This window comes from Rattus rattus, chromosome 4, assembly GCF_011064425.1.
Source record: "Rattus rattus isolate New Zealand chromosome 4, Rrattus_CSIRO_v1, whole genome shotgun sequence".
Taxonomy (NCBI): domain Eukaryota; kingdom Metazoa; phylum Chordata; class Mammalia; order Rodentia; family Muridae; genus Rattus; species Rattus rattus.
The window spans coordinates 4,162,556-4,182,448 of NC_046157.1; the positions used below are offsets into that span (position 1 = coordinate 4,162,556).

General features: G+C 44.3%; 1 protein-coding gene across 6 annotated transcripts in view; it reads left to right on the top strand.

The window, feature by feature from the left end:
- LOC116898681 (protein HIRA) overlaps positions 1-19,893 on the top strand; it is a 105,314-nt gene that overhangs the window by 39,132 nt on the left and 46,289 nt on the right. For all 6 annotated transcript variants that reach the window (XM_032899935.1, XM_032899937.1, XM_032899934.1 and 3 more), the window contains 7 exons: positions 1,347-1,460; positions 4,775-4,845; positions 5,338-5,443; positions 8,282-8,497; positions 9,748-9,833; positions 15,338-15,532; positions 17,249-17,410. In XM_032899935.1, the coding sequence (XP_032755826.1) occupies positions 1,347-1,460; positions 4,775-4,845; positions 5,338-5,443; positions 8,282-8,497; positions 9,748-9,833; positions 15,338-15,532; positions 17,249-17,410 (950 nt within the window). The remainder of the gene's footprint in view (positions 1-1,346; positions 1,461-4,774; positions 4,846-5,337; positions 5,444-8,281; positions 8,498-9,747; positions 9,834-15,337; positions 15,533-17,248; positions 17,411-19,893) is intronic.

A 19,893-nucleotide genomic window follows, 5' to 3' on the forward strand; every position in this document is an offset into this window, starting at 1 on the left:
AGTCCATGCTGGATTTTGTTGACTAGGGCCTTGATAAGTGTGTGAAATCACTGATTCATATTTAGTACAGTGGTTCTGTGTCTCTCTTTCCTGTGGTCCTCGACTGCTCTGTTAGAAAGTAACACGTGCCTTATCGGGGCCCACAAAACTGTGCAAGCCTAAGTAGGGGTAGTAGAGGGTCAGGCTCAGAGCATTCACATTTACTCACCATCTTGCCCAGTATCTGGTCATTTCCACCTGCCCTCTGGAGGGAAAACCTCTCTGTATCTGATACCAGGTTCTTAGGGGCTACCCTTTCTCTACTTGTAGATGTATTCCTCTATGATTCTGAGAGCTCTGCCTTCTTCACCTGTTCGTATGCCCAGTCTTCCTTAAAGCATCATCACCGAGGTACCTCAGGGAGTAGCTCTGCATGCCAGCAGACATTAAGGAGGCCATTGCCCATCAGTCAGACAAACAGATGCCGCCAGGGGAGAAGGAATTGAGAGGACCTCCTGCTAGTCTCTTTGGCTTCCTTTATGTGACAGCTCACTCCAGTCCTACGAGTGACTTTTGGCCCTCACAGGCACTGCAAGTTGTGCATCAGCGTCCTAGCAGACAAAGCACTCACTTAAGACAAAAGGATGCAGTAAGCAAGCTCAGCTTGCCCTCAGATCCTAAGGCTGACTTTGCCAGGCAAGGATGAACTGAAAAGGTCAGTTCCAGTAACTTTTATTCCCTTGACCTGGTCTGCTGGCTTCATGAGTAAAGCGTGTGGCAGTGCTGTCTCCAGTCTTTACTTCACCACTGTATGCACTTATTTTCTGACCTTCTTGAGCTTTCATTTCATCACCAGCAAAGGAGCTCACTGCACTTTTCAAGACTGAGTCATGCATGCTCAGTGCTGAGCTTGGAGTCCAGGGACTCCTCTCTCTGTGGGCGGAGATGTGGCATTTCTGATGCTTGGTGTTCTCGTTTGCTGTCTGCTGCTCTAATAAACACCATGACCAAAAGCAACTTGGGTAGGAAAGGACTTATTTGGATTACACATCCTGATTATCATTGAGCAAAGCCAGGGCAGGAGCCATGAGGAGTGTGCTTACTGGGTTTCTTTCTTATACAACTCAGGACCACCTGCCCAGGTGTGGGCTGGGCCCTCCCACGTCAGTCAGTTATCAAGAAAACGTGCCTGACACAGCTCTACAGGCTAGTCTGATGGAGGCAGCTCCTCAATTGAGATTCCTTCTTCCCAGCAGACTCCATTTTGTGTCAGGTTGACAAAAACTACCCAGTACACTTGGGTACTTGTACTTGTAGGACATTTTGATATTTAATTACTTATTTTAACCGTGGTTATTTGGCTTTAGAAATTCAACCCAAAAATCTTCAAGAAGAAGCAGAAGAATGGAAGTTCTGCAAAGCCCAGCTGCCCATACTGCTGCTGTGCTGTTGGCAGCAAAGACCGCTCACTCTCCGTTTGGGTAAGCGCCTCAGCTCTGGTTGCAGGGCAGGCTAAGCACTGGGAAGGAAGACAGTGAGTCTGGAGGACTTCAAGGAAAGACAGACCCACTGCTTTTGATGGTGTGCAGTGCATTCCTTACCTTGTGCCCTGGGCTTTCCCGATGTTTAGGAGAAGCACTGACTGGGTCTAGCCAAGAGAGTCACCCCGATCCCACCTCGACCATCTTCTTCAGCTGTCAATGCCTCGCTGGCGTGCTGTGCTGCTTTCTGCTAGGGAGTTCTTGGTGTCTGTGTGTACCATACATCAAGTGAGTTGTCTGTTGCGTGGCGTGCTGTGCTGTGTCACTGCCACTTGGAACACATCCTGTTTCCACTTTGAGAAAGCAGCTGCACTTAGAAGCCTCTCTAATGATGAGTTTGGCCTGTTCTTAAACTTAATGTAAAAGCAGTTGCTCAGGGTATCCTCTTTTAAATGTTGCTATTTCTTTCACGAAACATACTGGGCTTTGAAAATGTCGTGTGTTATGTTTACCAGTGTTTTTCCCCCCATTGCTGGGTAGGGTTTAACTTTATGAACATACTGTCCATGTGTTTTCCTGTGTGCTGATATTAAGGTTGTTTTAGTTGAGATGGGTCTCTTTGTGAGGCCCAGGTTGAGTTCTACCTGCTATCTGGCCTGCCCATGTTCACTTGTTATGTAATTAGTTGGTGCCTGCATTTATTTGTCCATTTGATGCTTCAGATAGCATGGATGGTTGAGCCTGTATGTCTTGTTCTCCTTGCTAGACTTGCTAGACAGTAGTGCTTTAGGGGAGATTGCTGTCTCTTTGGACATGACTCGGTGTCCATGGTGATGATTCTCGGCATATATTCAGTGATGGATTGAGAGTGGACTGTGACGGTTTCCCAAGTTAGGGCTTTGAAAGGTTAAATTTCTTATCACCAGAGACTGATGTTCTGTGACCTGAGACAATTCCACATGCATTGCAGACTATGGTCCTAGCTACTATGCCAGCATGCCGAAAGTCAGCCCTCCCCCCCTCCTCTCTCTCTCTCTCTCTCTCTCCCTCTCTCTCTCTCTCTCTCTCTCTCTCTCTCTCTCTCTCTCTCTCTCTCTCTCACACACACACACACACACACACCCACCACCCACCCACACACACACACAGTTTAATAAAACATTAAGACTGTCTCTTCCAAAGCAGAGTAGCCATAAGGCTAATATGGAAGCTACCCTCAGGCTACATGCATAATAATTTGTACAGAGAAATATGTTGCTGGAAGGGACCCAGGTCACATTCTTTTCACACTCACTCTGGGTCTTTGTTCACAGTGAGCAGTTCATGGCATGCTCTTTTTGGAGTCTCTCCCTAACCCCCAGGCCATTAAGGGCGCTGCCTTAGTTTGATAAAATTCTGAGATCAGGTGGGTGTACATACTCCAGATTTTCATGGGAAAATGGACAGAGTTGTGTTAGTGCAGATTTAAAAGTGGTTAACCTGGCTAGCTCCTAAATAATTGAGACAGGGACTATTTGATTTACTCAACCAGCTTTAAGGCACAATAACAGAACAGATATTAATCTAGTCTAATCCTCTAAGCTGATCTAGCTACTTTCCAGCCAAAATCCCCAAGACAGTTGCATTCAAACATTGATCTGGCTCTCTCTGCTCATTGTGCATCCTCATGGTGGCTCCTGGTTTCTCACCTCATGGTGAAAACTCTTCTCCCTCTCTTCCCTTCTCCTGGCTGGCATCAGAAGTTCAGCTCTATTATCTCCTCTGCCCAGTCATTGGCTGATCTGATTTTTATTAACCAATCAGAGATAATTGGGGAGCAATGTTTACACAGCTTTGAGACAGAAGATTCTTACAACACGCATTACAGTGCCATGTCCGGATTGCAACCAGATGGAAATCAGCATCTGAATAACACAAGGGTAATCTTGACACACCGCACAATTATGCCATCAAAGTGGTTGTTTTCTGGGAGTAGAATGTCGTGGCCCGAGATACTTAATGTAGGATCCAGTGGTTCAGAGTCTCGTTTTCTCCTCAGTCTCAGGTGGCTCTATCTCCTCTGCACTCACATTCAAGGCTACAGATGCAAGGCAGAGTAGGTCAGCTTCCATAATGTGCCATGGCAAAGGGAGAGCCCATCATGAGTGAGCGCATTCTTACCAGATCCGTGGGACTGGCTCTGCCCAGTCCTCAGAGTGGTCAGGCACTGGGTATGCGCGATGGTGCTGGTTATAATGTTAAGATGACTGACTGGTCAACATTCATCTGCTGAATGTTACAGAATCAGCTGCAAAATATTTTCATGGGATATTCAATAACAAGTTCATGGTATGAGGAAAAAAAGATATCCACAGACATATGCTTTGTTTTGAAGACTAAAGTGAATATTTACAATTTCATCAGTTAAAAAAAAGATTTTTATGTATGAGGTTTTTGAATGTATATATGTATGTAAGTATGTATGTATGTGTGACCATGTGTGTGACTGGTTGCCTGTGAAATTCAGGAGATGTCTGTCCCCTGGAACTGAAATTATAGTTGTTCGCTTCCATGTGGGAAACTGGAAACCAATCTTGTGTGCTCTGTAAGACATTAATTGCTCTTAACCACTGAGCCATTTTTCCAGAACCCTTCCCCCTTTTTATGTCTCTCTCTCTCTCTCTGTGTGTGTGTATGAGAGAGAGAGAGAGAGAGAGAGAGAGAGAGAGAGAGAGAGAGAGAGAGAGCGTGAGCACGCTGTGCTGGAAGAAGGCGTTGGTCTCCTGGGAGCTGCAGTTGGAGGTGGTTGTGACCGCCTAATGCGGGTGCCAGAACTGAACTCAGGTCCTCTGGAAGAGCAGCAAAGTGCTCTTGACTCTTGCTGAGTCATCTCTCCAGCTTTCATTAGAGTTTAACAGTTAATGTTTAGACTAAGGGGAGTTCCTACTGGTGTGTGTTTGACACAGGAGTGAGCCTGAGTGGCTTATGTAACTATTTGCAGGAGCCTTGAGTAATGTAGACCAGAGCTCAGTGCCCAGAGAAGGTGAGCTGGGTTCTTTCTGAGACCATTGCATCCTGCTCCGTAGATCTCTGCTTTTGCTGTTGCTGAATGATTGTACAGCTGTGCCCTGACAGCCTGTAGCCTCGTGTGTAAATCTCTGTTAGGCCTTGGTATCCCCAGTTTGTGGTTTTTTGGCAGTTGTATCTCACTTGAGTCGACTATGCCATGTATGTTAGTGGAGGTCACCAAAGCTCCTGGGCTTATGAAGATGGTTAACCGGGGTGCACCGGCTGTTCTCAGTGATCTCATTAATTTTGACTTTTCCCCCCTGTAGCTCACATGCTTGAAACGGCCTCTGGTTGTCATCCATGAGCTATTTGACAAGTCCATCATGGATATTTCCTGGTAAGATGGATTCTTACTACAGTGCATTGGTTACTCCAACTTGAGACCTCTTTGCTACTTCACGGCCAGGCAGCCTGGTCACTTTCCTCTGGCAGTGCAGCCTCCAAGGTGCAGTTTGCAGTCTACTCAGGAAGCAGCAGCTCTGCGTTGCTCCTGTGAGAGCTTCATAGCTTCTCTGTCCCTCTCCTGTGAGAATGTCACCACAGGTAGGGTTTGTTACAGGTAGTGTCTGCTGGGACAAACTGGGCATTCTGTAGGTTTATAGCAGGTAACGGAAATTGAAAACTTTTAGAAAATTTGGTAAGAGATTTCTGCACTGGTACCTAGCCCTAAAGGGCACCAAAGGTTGCGATTGCTGCCCCTATCCCCTATCCTTAGGCCACAGAGGAGAGCCTTAGGGTTCCAGCATCCACCAGAGTAGTCTTTGAGCATTGTCACATGGCAGCTTTAGGTACATTGTCCCCATGGGCTGCTGACAGCTGTCTCTTTCAGGACTCTGAATGGGTTGGGTATCCTGGTGTGCTCCATGGACGGCTCTGTGGCGTTCCTTGATTTCTCTCAGGATGAACTCGGAGACCCCCTGAGTGAGGAGGAAAAGGTAGGCTTGTGGCCTGTGTGCTGCGATACTGGCTCTGAGACCTCTTCAATTGGGTCCTCTTCTCATAGAAGACACGCACACATTATTTCTTAACTATTCTAAAATGATTGCTTTTTATAGATTGTGCTAATCTATTTTGAAGAAGAGTAGATTAATGGTAAACACTCCTGTCAGAAGTAAGTAGTGGAGCAAAGATAAACTGGGCATCGGTGCTTACGCTGAGAGAGCAGTGGCTGTGAGGAAGCTCGGGCATCGGTGCTTACGCCGAGAGAGCAGTGGCTGTGAGGAAGCTCTCACCCTTGGGAGAGGGTTGGAGTCACTTCCATGGGGTTCTTGGTTATGTCATGCCCTTCATCCTCTTGTCTCATGCTGGCAGAGCAGCAGTTATGTGACAGTTAATACTGGTCACTGTAGCGTCTATGCCAGGTTCTTGCCCAAGTACGGGCTTTATATGTATTTATTATTTCAACTTTACACAATTACTGTGTATAGTGGCATATACCTTTAACCCCAAAGACGCTGAAGAGAGTTCAGGGCCAGCCTGAGCTACATAGTAAGACTGGTTTAAAATGAATCAACTAACAAAACAGAACAATTGTTTGCCAAGTAAGGCTTGTAGATGTTGGGAATCAAAGCTGGGGCCTCCCTCCCACATAATGAGCAAGTGTTGTGGTCACTCAGAGACTTAGGGCCCCTGTTGTTTTCAGGACCGCCTGTAAGGGGTTCTTGAAAGCTACCAATGGAGAGTCATTTTTGTTTGGTTGTTGTTGTTTTGTTTTTTTAAGACAGGGTTTTTATGTGTAGCCCTTACTATTCTGTAACAGACTAGGCTGACCTCAAACTCATAGAGATCCTCTTGCCTCTGCCTCCTGAATGCTGGGATTAAAGGCATGAGCCATCACTGCCCAGCCATTTTTATTTTTAAAAAAATGTTAACAAAATAAGATAAAGTTGAAAACTTGGTGAAAACTTGCCAAGAGAATCTTTGTACCAAGAAACCAAATCCAGTTACTGAGAAGTGGGAACTGGGCTAAGCTCACTGGAGATCTGCATGTTATTGCCTCTTAGCTTTGTGTTTGACCTGTGCCCTCTTCCATGGTTTGTATTTTTCCCCTCCTTTCCTCCTTCTGTTTCTCTGCAATCCTTTTCTCCCCAGATGCCATAAGAAAGGACTTCAGTTATTTTATAACAGTGACATTTATAAAGCAGGTCTTGTCTATTTCATCAGCGAGGTAACCAAGCCTAAGAAAACAGCTTTGTCTTTTGTCAGAACCACTCTGCCTTTAAGTAGAAAAGTGGATGTGTGAACTAGGCTTGCTGCCTTTGAGTCAGGCTCTCTCATCGATGTCTCTTCTCAGAGCATGGGGCCTCCCTGTACTTCTGTATGGGCTTTGGGAAAGGCTCTGCTGTACTTGCTGTAGACACAGAAACTGTTCTTTCTACCGACAGACTTTTGCCAACCGTTAATGGGGTATTATATCCATTTGTCTGAATGGAGCTCTGTGGATGCCCAGAGCAGGTCAGCAGCTATCCTCTTAGTGATGCTGTTGCTGGGGGTAAACTACCTCTTAATCTACTGTGCGACACCACCACGCTCAACTAAGACGTAAACCCCTTGGGGTGGAGTCTTCCTTATGCACTGTGCTTGGAATGGGGGTAGCCTGTCAGTGTGTGTGGTTTTTTTTTTTTTTTTTTTTTTTTTAATAAAGAAGGAGTAAGTTTCTGAGTGACCTAGAACCTTCATTCTGCCTAATCTCTGTCATCAAGATCATTAGATCCTTCTGTGCCTCTTGGAGAGTCATTGTGAGAGCTTATGGAAGAGTCCCATGTATTGTACCATTTCTCAGATCATTGACAGTGACTCTGTGTTTAGGGAACTCTAGAAAAGTCTTGGCCAACATCAAAATTTGGCTTGAGATTACAGAGGTTGGGCTTGGGAGATGGGGCAGGAGATAAGGCAGTAGAAGTGGAAAGTTCCTGGGGCTACTTAGATCCTAACAGGAGTGAGTCTCAAAGTCCTTGTTGTAGAAGGCTGCCTGCTAACTCTAACTGGACATCATCTGGTCTGAGCTGGACACTGAGAACTCTAGTCCCTATTTCCTGGGCAGGATGCAGCACTGTCATTTGCACATCCTTTTGTAGATCGCTTCTTAGCATGTTTTTATGAAAACTGTTATTATGGTGTTGTGGGATGCTGCCTCTCTTTTTTTTTCTTTTTTTTTTTTCTTTTTTTTTAGGAGCTGGGGACTGAACCCAGGGCCTTGCGCTTGCTAGGCAAGTGCTCTACCACTGAGCTAAATCCCCAACCCCCATGGGATGCTGCCTCTCTTCTTCCGAGGCTCTTGTCTCACTTGTTATGGCATAGGGCTAACAAGGCCTGGGACTGGGAGGAGATGGGGCACTGAGAAGCCTCCATTGCTCTTTAGAGGCAATGCTAGTTGCATGGGACCTCCTGCCATGGTGGCTAGCATCTATAAGAGCAGAGACAGCATGTCGGTTCTGTGAGAGTGCTTAGGGTTCTTGGTGTAACACAAGAACCTTAAGATACCAATTTGGGAATCTGCATTTCAGGTGAGAGAGTATTCATGGCCATATGTTTTGTACTAGTCATGTAAATGATTTATGTACAGGAGGCTGTAGATACCTTGTGAGGAGTGGGAGATGTTGACAGACATGCCAGTGACAGGCAGTCGAGTGGGAACTGATGGTGAGCTGACCTCCTGGGCTGTTCTGCTCTTAGAGGCAGGAGAGTCAGCACTGTTCTGCACCTGCTGGTTGGTAACTTCAGCCATGGCGATACTCAAATCCACATGTCAAACCTCTCCCTGCTTCCTACAGAGCCGAATTCACCAGTCCACCTATGGCAAGAGCCTGGCAATAATGACTGAGGCCCAGCTTTCCACAGCTGTTATTGAGAACCCTGAGATGCTCAAGTACCAGCGGAGACAGCAACAGCAGCAGCTGGATCAGAAGAACGCCACTACTAGGGAGACAAGCTCAGCATCCTCAGTCACGGGTGTGGTCAATGGGGAAAGTCTAGAAGATATCAGAAAGGTGAGGGCATGGTCCAGTGGCACTAAAAGACATGAGCACTTGCCGAGAGACAGGACAGAGGGGGCGAACAGATGGGACATGAAACAGGAGGTCTGCATAGGGCACAGAGATAGGCCTGGGGCATGAGCCATGATGAAGAGGGTATGTGGTAAGTATGAGGCTGGAACCTAGCCTGCTGGGGCCCATGCTAATAATGGCTTTAAACCTTCATCTTAAGTCTCTATTCCCCAGGGAGCAAGAGGTTGTCCTTTGCAGAAACTGCAAGCCTTCACCTACACATCTCTAGGAAGGTGTAGATGCTGAGAAATTAGATTACTTGCCCTTAGAGCTGTTTGGGTTCCCTTTCTTCCGGAAGCCTGCATTTTACTGGTGGACAGGAATAATGGGGCAGGGCAGTGTCTGAGGCATGGAGCTCACTGAGAACTGAGAAAGAACCATGTTGAGGTGCTTGTGGAGGCCAACAGGTGTGATTGGAGACCACAGTTATGAGCCTTTATGGAGGAAGGAAGCCATGATAAAAGTCAGTTTGGAGCCAGGCATGATGGGCCACATTTATAAATAACTCTAGCACCTGGCAGGCTGACACAGGGTGATCATAGCCTAGGCTATATCTAATATATTCTAGTTCAGCCTGTGGTACAGAGTGACATGTTTGTTTATTTTTTATTTACTATAAATAAAGTATGGCTCACAAATTCACACCTTAATCTTAAGGCCCCTGAACTACCTAGTGGTTGTTAGATGTCATGTGCTTACATCCTGAGTTTGATCATGCCTGGTCACTGTGACAGGGAGAAGGCTCTTAGAGCCAGTTCAGCTGGGAGCTGCCTATGTTTGATGCTTCTCTGTGTCAAATCACAAACGTGACCTGCTAACGTGTCTAAGTTTGGCAGCTGCTTGACTTTGTACCAATAAGGCTATGGAAAGGAGAATTAGCATACATTTCCTTAGAAGCCTTTGTTTTTCATCACCATAGTGAGATATATGTGACATATTGACATTTAATGCTTATACCCTTATGGTGAAACAGAGATAAGATGCACAAGGACTGCCTGATGAGAAGAGACGTAGTCAAATTCATAGGAGCAGAGAGAAGAATGGTGGGTGCCAGGTTCTTGGAAGGCAACGTGAGCACCAAGTCCTAGACTTGTCCTCATCATAAAGGGAAGGAAAGGGCAGCTCTACTTTTTGATATTTGGATGTGGTTAGCTGAAAGTTTTGTATTCACTTATTCGACTCTACTTTGCCAGAATCTTTTGAAGAAACAAGTGGAAACACGGACAGCAGATGGTCGGAGGAGAATCACGCCTCTTTGCATAGCACAGCTGGACACTGGGTACTCATTCATTCACCACGCTTTCTGTGCCCTTGTCTGGGGAGGTCTTTTCTTCTTTTGTCAGTTAGCCAGTTAGGATCTTGGAAAACTCTGGGGCCAATTCCCATACTCTCAAAGCCCTGTGGTTCCCATAGGGCTTTGCATATGCTCTCCACACATGTAGAAGGGTAGGAACTGAGTGGCCCAAGGCCAGAATGTCCCCATTTGCTGGCCCTTTATTCTGCCTAGCTTCTGGCAAGGTACTGTAGGGCAAAAAAGGAAGTTATGATTTCTTCCTTTTGTAACACCTGCCCCCAGCCCCATTATGAAAGACATATAGTTGAAAATTTAGAAAGATAAAAGTCCAAAGAAGAAGATAAATATCACTCATAATGCAGCCTCTGTTACCATTTTGATATCTGTATCCAGGCTTTTCCCACTTGCTACTGTGTCTTGACTTTCATCCACTGAATAAGTAGTCCTGAAGCATTGATTGCTGGTTACCCAGACTCCTGTGTCTGAATGCACCAGGAGTTAACGAGCCAGCTCCTTAACTTTCATTTTGTGTCCATTTTTCTGTGAATGTTAATCTTTGAACACACACTTGACTGTCCTCTTGGATAATTCCTGAAGTGGAACTGCTGGACAGAGGGTAGGGCTCTGAGATGCATTATTCACTCTGTGGAGTCAGGGAGCTGGGAGTATCAACCTCTTCACATTTGCTGTTGTCTGCATACCTGCAGTGAGATGTGTGTTTGTAGTGATTGTTCTCTAGGACTGCTGAATCGAAGGATTCACCATTGTCAGGTGTCTCTCTGGGTTTTAGACCCACACAGAATCAGCTCAGAGCATCAGGAAGCTTTTCACAGAGACTCTATAATCTTTACATTTTTCAGTTGCTTATCCATGAGCTATTTCAGGTATTCCTTGTATCCCTTCAAAACTAAAGATGTGCTAATCTCACTTCTCCGCTAGGTGTACTAGACTCTTGTTCAGAACGTGTTTGACTCCTCTCAGACAGGTGATTTAATCTTACACCCTCCCCATGATAGGGTAAGGACTTTCCTACTGCTTATTAGAAGCAGGCGTGGGCCTGTGCTCTGAGCACTGCAGGTCTGCAGTAGGGGAGCAGGTGGTGTTGGTGCACAGTGTCCATTGGGTCTTCCCACGCTTTACCTAGTGAGGAGGCAGAGGACAGTGTCCTCTTTGTTGGTGTGAGGCAGCTTCTTACTACTGGGTACTTAATTCTGGTATCAGAGCTTGATTATGTTAATAAATATTTATATTACGTTTTACCCTCCTGGTTCCTATGTCGAAACAAATAGCTATATATCAAATTATTAGCTAATCAAGAAAGAAAAACAAATGTGCAAGGTAATTATAAGTTGGAGATATTCACAGATAAATGAATCGAAAATATGAGACAAATACACACACATACACACAATTACTAAAAGTGATGTATTGCTGGATAAGAAATTTAGTTTGCTTTCCTTAAAGCTACGAGATTAGGAATCTTTCATAGGGGAATTAGAATAACATGTTACATGTTCTAGTATCTAGAGAGAAAGGAAACAAATCTAAATGATGGTGATTCACCATGTTATATCATGGTCCCAGCTACTCAGGAGATGGAGGTAAGATGAGCATTTGAACTCAAACCTGGACAATATAGACCTCATCACCACAAGAACATAATAAATCTCAGACCTATGTAGTTTCTGAATGTCAGTGCACACTCCTAAATAATACAGTTATTTGGAGAACCTTATAGCATGCTGAAATGCTAGAGAAAGGGCTGGGCATTCCTTTCATTCCAGCACTTGAGAGGCAGAAGAAGGCAGAAATCTGTGAATTTCAGGCCTGTCTTATCTACATACGCAGTTCCAAGCCAGTCAGGACAGTATACTTATCTCAGAAACAAACAAACAAACAAACAAAGAAACAAACAAACAAACTCTTAATTTCACCACCAAATAAGACTTATTTTAGGTAGGTAAAGTTGTTTAAAATTATGGAATATAATTTAACAAATAAATGGTATAGTTAGACACAAACACACACACACACACACACACACACACACACACACACACACACACACACACACACACACCCCCACACCCCTAGTACCTGGGTTCCATAGTTGTTAAGGGCATTTTCATAAAATTCAACATTGTTCTAACTTTAAAATCAGTGAAATGAAAATATAGTTTCTTTAGCTGGTAATTTACTATTGTTTTCTTATCACATCTAGAAATCTTCTTTCATATCACATTTAGAAATAAAATGACATTTTACTTCCCTGATTATAATTTAATGTTCATTTTTGAGGCTCTTTGTAGTTAATCAACACTGAGTTTACAGGAGACCATTAAATATGCCATTATTCAAGGATCTATGATCTAGGCATGATCTAGAGGAACATCACTGGGATTGCTGTAGATAGCAAAAGAAAAGAATAATGCTTATTGTGCTGCCATATACTGCTCATTCCAGCATTTAGGATGTAGAGGCAAGAGGTTTATGTGTTTGTGGCAGTTTTGGCTACATAGCAGGATCCTGTCCTGGAGGAACTCTGTGAGTGAGAGCATGCACTGGCTACAAATGAGATGAAGTAATAACTTTAGCAGCAGTTCCTTTAGAAGATATAAAGGAGGAAATCACATTCACAAATGACTTTTTTTTTTTTTTTTTAAAAGACAGCATCTTATTGTGTTGTCCAGGCTGATCTTGAACTTGGAGGTATAAGTAACCTTTTTATCCTCTTGAGTGGAAGGGCTTACAGGTGTACACTTACCAGGTTGAACTAAGTAATGTAAATCTGTGAAGAAAAATTCAAGGATTCTGCTTAGGTTGGGGAGATGGCTCAGTGGGTAGAATACTTACTGCACAAACATGAGGTCCTATCTCTAGCACCAGATTAAAACCCAGGTACTGTGTGTGTGTGTGTGTGTGTGTGTGTGTGTGTGTGTGTGTGTGTGTGTGTGTGTAGAGAGAGAGAGAGAGAGAGAGAGAGAGAGAGAGAGAGAGAGAGAGAGAGAGAGAGAGAGAGAGATTATGGTGGTGGTGGGGATAGCCAAATCTTTGGGGCTTACTGACTGGCTATTCTAGCTGAATTGGTGAACTCCAGGTTCAGTGAGAAAACTGGTATCTAAAAACGAAAAAGATGGGGGAGTAATAGACATAGATGGCTATCCATAGATAGCTATGGACCTATGGCCTCTACATGTGCATGTACAGCAACATACACTTCTCACTACATACACATGTGTTCACCTAACATGCCCATAGAGAATTCTGAGAGCCTTAAGGAAAACTCAACAAAATAAAAATCAAAAGATGTGCTAGAAATTAGCTAAGGTGACTCATATCAAGAATATCAGCTATTCCTAAACAAATTTAATATGAACCAAGCAGAGTAGTCATAATTTTCACAATTAGAATGGTAATTCTTAAGTTATATGGAGAAATAGTAATATTTGAGATATTTCAGAAAGATCAAAACAACAAAGGGGTTGATTAGGGAAACTAACGCTACCAGAAAATAAAATGTAAACAAGTTTTAAACAGGGAGGTACTGAAGATGAGTAGGCAGGCCAATGGCATATAATAGAATTTCCACAAAAGGCTTAAAGGGCGTGTGTGTGTGTGTGTGTGTGTGTGTGTGTGTGTGTGTGTGTGTGTGTGTACGTGTGCATGTGGAGGCAGAAGTTGTTATTGCCTCTACTGTATGTTTTGAGATAGGATCTCTTTGTGGGCCTGGAGCTTACTAATTCAGCTAGATTGGCTGGCCAACAAGCACCACTTAGCACTGAGATCATAGGCTCATGGCATTGTGTTTGGCTTCTTATGTGATTGGTGGAGATCAGAAGTCAGGTTCTCATCATTACCAACTGAGTCTTCTCACTACCCCATTCAAGAGAGTTTAAAAAAGGTTCATTTTGTTGCCCCTGCTAGCCTGTTACTCATCATGTAGATGATGGTGGCTTGGCACTCACAGAGCTCCACTTGCCTCTGCCTTCTGATTGCTGGTATTAAAGGTGTGCACCACCATGCCTGCCTTAAGGGAGTTTTAAAGGCAATGTCTAAATTAGTGATGAGGCATTGGCCAATTCAGCAAATGAGAAACCGGATGACTTGTCCCTCTAGAAGCCACATTGGATCTTACCCTCTTTACCAATTTAAAAGTAGAAACTTCTACAAGCTCAGCAGCTTTTTGCTTGTTTTATTTCTTTTGTTGTCATTTAACACTTTTGAAAGACAAGGTCTCACTCACTATGTAGCCATAGCTGGCCAGTATCCAGATAGCTTTGAACTCATATCCATCTTCCTTTACCTCCTGATTGCTGGTGTTAAAGGTGTGAGTTACCATACCTTTTTGTTTGCAGTTTTATAAGAGTTTATGGAAGAGTACTTTTATAATCTCAGAGGTAAAAAAGTTATTTTCCATAAATGACATAAGATTTAAATCACACCAAAATGACATTGTTTTAGTCAGGCTAAAATCTATAGTAACAAAAACCTTTTTCCCCTCATTTGTTTCCTTGGAGCAAAACTGTAGTAGAATACTATTTATTATCCATCAAATTGACTGATAGCAAGGAATTTGATAAAACTGTAAGGGTGATCTTTGCAGGGCAGACCAGTAATCCTTGCCATTCAGGAGGCCTATCTAGGCTGCACAATGAGTTCATTGTCCACCTGTGTAACCTACTATAAAACCTTTTATCAAAATGAAACGAAGGGTGGGTACATGGCTCAGCGATATTACAGTTGCTTTACATGTGTAAGGCTCGGATTCTCTCCCAGTACCACAAATCCAACCAACATACACCAGCAGCAGCAGTGCAGAACCCAAAAGACCTTGTCAGTTGTGGTGAGATAGACACTCCCGTAAGAGAGCTGTGACTTAACCATGAAAGAGGGAGCTTTAGACATGCTTACCAGAACCACATGTAAACAAACATTTGCTATACTGACTATATTCTCTGAATATATCCCACATTATACAGGAATTGTCTAGTACAAGACAATATAATTCCATATATAGTTGAGTGGCTGCTATGTGCTCCATATATGTCTTACACAGTATTCTTTAATCAGGAATTGGCCAGGGAGTTGCCCTGGCTGCTCCATCCCAGGTTCCTCAGCCTCAACACTCATACCTCCTGTTGGAGTAGTATGTCACAGGAGCAGGGAGGTAAACCTGCTTCTCAGTATAGGCTGTGTTACGTAAAGTACGTGCCCATCCAGTAGGAAAGCCTATAGCTGCTCAGAAGGGAGGCCACTGCAGATGCTGTGGGCTCATGGCAGGCTCAGTAGCATTTGATTGTGTTCTGTAGTTGTATGTGTAGTGCTAGTTTACTATAGAGTCAATCAAACAGTTTATTAAGTATTTCATATTTTAAACTCTCAACTTTGCAAAGTACCCATGCATCAAGACCCAGAAAAATGTTACTTAGAAGTTAAAAATGCTGCGTGTGACATTTTTGTGCTGATTTACTTTTCCTTGTTGATAACAGGGACTTCTCCACGGCATTCTTCAACAGCATCCCGCTCTCCAGCTCCCTCGCAGGCACCATGCTCTCCTCTCCTAGTGGTCAGCAGCTACTGCCACTGGACTCCAGTACCCCCTCCTTCGGCGCCTCAAAGCCTTGCACAGAACCAGTGGCAGCCACCAGTGCCAGGCCTACAGGCGAGCCTGTCAGTAAGGACAGGTTAGTAGACACCCAGGATCAGCCGTGTCCTTGGGGAAAGTTTAGGTTCCAGGGATAAGGGTTTCATTCTAGGGGCTGGAGATGTGATTCAGCAGTTGAAAGTTCTGGTTGCTCTTCCAGAGGACCTGGGTTCAATTCCCAGCACCCACATGACAGCTCACAACTAACTTTCTGAAAACCAGCTCCAAGTGATTTGACACCCTCACATAGACATACAGGCAGGCAAAACACCAATGCACATAAAATAAAAATAAATCATTGAAAAAAAACGAGCTTAATTCTCTCATTAGTTCATGGACACTTTACTAAAAAAAGAAAAATTCTTAAAATGAAGTTCTTCCTTAAATGGGAGGATTTGTTTAAGTTGGTCTCTGAGACTATGTGACTTGACAGAAGCTGGCTGAGATTAGAGCTGCAAGATTTAGGGACCTGCCACTGAGGTACTTTCTGCAACAGAATCGACCTACTTTCTGGCAGACCTAGACCAGACATGGCCTGACATTTCTGGCTTCGGCCTCTGCTATGCTGTGCGTTTCATGCTTCATCGCTGCTAGAGTGATCGTGTGAGCATGTAGATTTCCCACCACACTTAGAATCAAATTTACTGAGTCCATGCTTTCACTGTCTGTCAGGACTCAGGGAGCATGAGTAAGAGTGAACATGGGCCACATTCCTACTTTGGACTATACACTGTAAGGACCAGGTATATACAAGGCCTTGATTGGCAGGTGCTTGTCCTCCAATAAGGAAGTGGCATCCTCAGGGTTGCCTGGTAGCTCTCAGGGTCCTTTTGCAGAAAGGGCTATTTGTTCATTGGGAGGCTTAACAAGCAGGTTTCATTGATACTGTAGAAAGTACTTCTCTCAGAGCCCATGCAAGACAATCAAGGGAAAGCTGAGGGCCAGGACAGTGGCAAAGCAGGGCTTCGAGTCCCATAGGTGGATTGGGAAAAGAGGAGCAAAGGCTGGGTTTCCATTCTAAGCTGGGTACCCTGGGCCTTTCTCAGAGGGAGACAGGTTTTAGGACTTGCATTTTAGGAAGATGGCTCCAATATGCAGTGGGGCCCAGTTGTAAATATCATAACTGATAGGGGCAAGTGCTTCTCTGTCAGTGGAAGAAATCTTGGGTTTCTGCATCGTTCTTCTGGTCTCTGGCATGATGTCACTTATCAAACAATGAGTACACATCAGAGAGGAGACAGTGCAACACAGTATTCAGGAAGCAACAAGGGGTTTTGGGGAAGGACAGGTGCCACCAGAGCTGAGCAGTGTTTTGTGATTTGGAACTAGAGATCATGGAGGAGGAAAACAGTGCGTTGGGGATGATTGGCAGACATCTGGTATGGGAATGGGATGTGGGCAGTGGAGGAGCAATCTACATGAGGTAAACCAAGGCTATCAGCTTTGCTCAGGACTCAGACTAGGTTTGTGCAAGAGGAAAGCTGGACAAGCTTTTCCACAAAGTGCAGAGACTTTGCTGTGATCCCAGTGAGCAGTAGGTGAACCTGCTTAGACAAGGGGACAAGGCTGAAGATGAAGGGCGGGATTAGGCCATGACTTCAAGACCCTAGGGAGGGCTTCCACTTTAGTCACTGTGGAAGTGGCAAAACCTGTGGGATAGACATGCCGTATTGAGGTTGTGGAGACCCAGTATATTGTCTAACCCCCAAAATTGTTAGTTGTTTGTGTTTGATGAATCTCCTGTCTTTTCCCCCAGTATGAATGCTACCTCTACTCCTGCTGCGTTGTCACCCTCCATGTTAACAACCCCATCCAAGATTGAACCCATGAAAGCGTTTGATTCCCGGTTCACAGAGCGGTCCAAAGCCACCCCAGGTGCTCCATCCTTGACCAGTGTGATTCCAACGGCTGTTGAAAGGTAGGTGGTAGGTGCTCTATATCCTCAGGACTCCCACCATGCATCCCGCCTCCTTTAGGAGGGCAAGACTCCAGAGGCCTCTGTGAGTGAAAGAAGCAGTGCCTGCTAAAAGTCGGGAGGTAGCTGGAAGGCACCGTGGGGGAGGACACTGTGGCCTAAGGACAGAAAGGGAATAGACACAAGCGCCAGGCACTCTAGCCACCTGCCAAGAACACTCCCCTTTGACTGGATCCCAGGGTTTGCTGGAAATGGAGCAATCGTGTGGTGGGAAATAGGAAGCTCTGCTATTGTTACCCTGAGCAAGGCAAGGCCTTCGCTCAGAGGCGACTGAACACACATGTTCTCCAGACTGCAGGCTTGGTGTGACTTCCTTTATCTTCTTTTTTCCCAGTAGATAGATCAGTTTTATTTATGGTGATTGAAGGCTTAACATTTTGGGGAGACTGAGGGCAGCAATATCTGGGCTGGGTGTAGGTCATTGGCTGGGAACTTAGGCTACCTGGCAAACCTCACTACACGGGGAAGCATTTCCTGCATCTCAGTTGCAGTATACGGAGTCAGTTTGCAGGAATTGATCCTATAAGCTAACTAAGGCTATGTGACATTCCTCTGGTCAATGCCAGTGTGGGGGCTTAGAATCCCCTGGACAAGGTTAGAGATGGAAACGACCAGCTAAAGATGAGAATCTTCCATTTTGTACTGAGCTCAGAGGCTATCCAGTCATGGTGGAGTTTGACCTTAATTAGCAGCGTTTCTCCCAGACTGCCTGGAAAAATCTCCCAAACTTTCTCTAGAACCTTGGACATCAGTCCTCAATCTTCAGGACAGGAGTATTTGATAATACTTTTCTGTGAGGCAGGAATGATGAAGAATTGCTTACTTTGTCTTAGCAAAGCTCAGCAGTCAACTTTCCTGTATGTCCTTTGTCATTTTGGACAGCATTCTGTGTGCAGTTGAAGCAAGGGCAGTTTTTTGTCCCTTGGATAGCTTGGCACATTTGAAGCAAACACCATATGGAGGTTCTTCTGTGGTCATCATCTTCTTTGAGGTAGAATGGGGTGCTGCCAGGAGCTGGCTTGGCTAACTGCCAAACAAGCCTTTTAAGAGTAAAACATCTTTAAATGTCATATTCTATAGATCTGTTCAACCTCGGAGACATATTTCTTTATTTAACTTTACTAGTGTCGAAAACGACTATGAGTTTGTCTGTCTGACCATTAACTTGTGCTTCTTAATTATTGCAAACAGTTTGGAATTGCAGCTTTTTAAAAGGACTAGAACTTTATATTCCAGTTTTTAAGAATTTATAGGTACAAAACTATATATATATTTATATTTATAAATGTAAAAATACATAGTCCTAAATCTGTATTAATGTACAAAGTCCACACCAATGTAAAACTATTTGTCTTATTGATGTTTTTGGTCTAAAAGTAGATTCAATAATCTATCCTTTTATCTTATAATTTCTATATTATTTCTATATTCCCCTTTCTCTCTCTCTCTTATTTTTTTTTTTTTACATTTTTTTTCTTTTATTGGATTCTTTAAATTTATATTTTAAATTTTATCCCCTTTCCTGGTTTCCCCTGCAGACACCCACTATCCTATCTCCCCCTCCCCCTGCTTCTATGAGGGTGCTCCCTCATCTGTATACCCACTCCCTCCCACCTCCCTTCCCTAACATTCCCCTACACTGGGGTATCGAGCTCTGTCAGGACCAAGGGCCTCTCTTCCCATTGATGCCTGACAAAGCCATCCTCTACTACATATGCGGATGAAGCCATGGGTCCATTCCTGTGTACTCTTTGGTTGGTGGTTTAGTCCCTGGGAATCTGGGAGCTCTGGTTAGTTGATGTTGTTGTTCTTCCTATGGGGGTGCAAACTCCTTCAGCTCCTTCAGTCCTTTCTCTAACTCCTCTATTGGGGTTTGTGTGCTCAGCCCAAGATTAGCTGCAAGCATCCTCATCTGTATCAGAGGCAGAGCCTCTCAGGAGACATCCATATCAGACTCCTCTCAGCAAGCACTTCTTGGCATCCACATAGGGTCTGGGTTTGGTCTCTGTACATGAGATGGATCCCCAGGTGGGGGAGTCTCTGGCTGACCTTTCCTTCAATTCCTGCTCTACTCTCTGTCCCTGTATTTCCTCCCGTGAGTATTTTGTTGCCCTTTCTAAGAAGGACTGAAGCATCCACATTTTGGTCTTCCTTCTTCTTATGCGTCATATGGGCCGTGAATTGTTTTCTTGGGTATGCCAAGCTTTTGGGCTAATATTGACTTATCAATGAGTGCATGCCATGTGTATTCTTTTGTGACTGGGTTACCTCATTCAGGATGATATTTTCTAGTTCCTTCCATTTGCCTGAGAATTTCATGTAGTCATTGTTTTTAATAGCTGAGTAATACTACGTTATGTAAATATACCACATTTTCTGTATCCATTCCTCTGTGGAAGGACATCTGGGTTGTTTCCAGCTTCTGA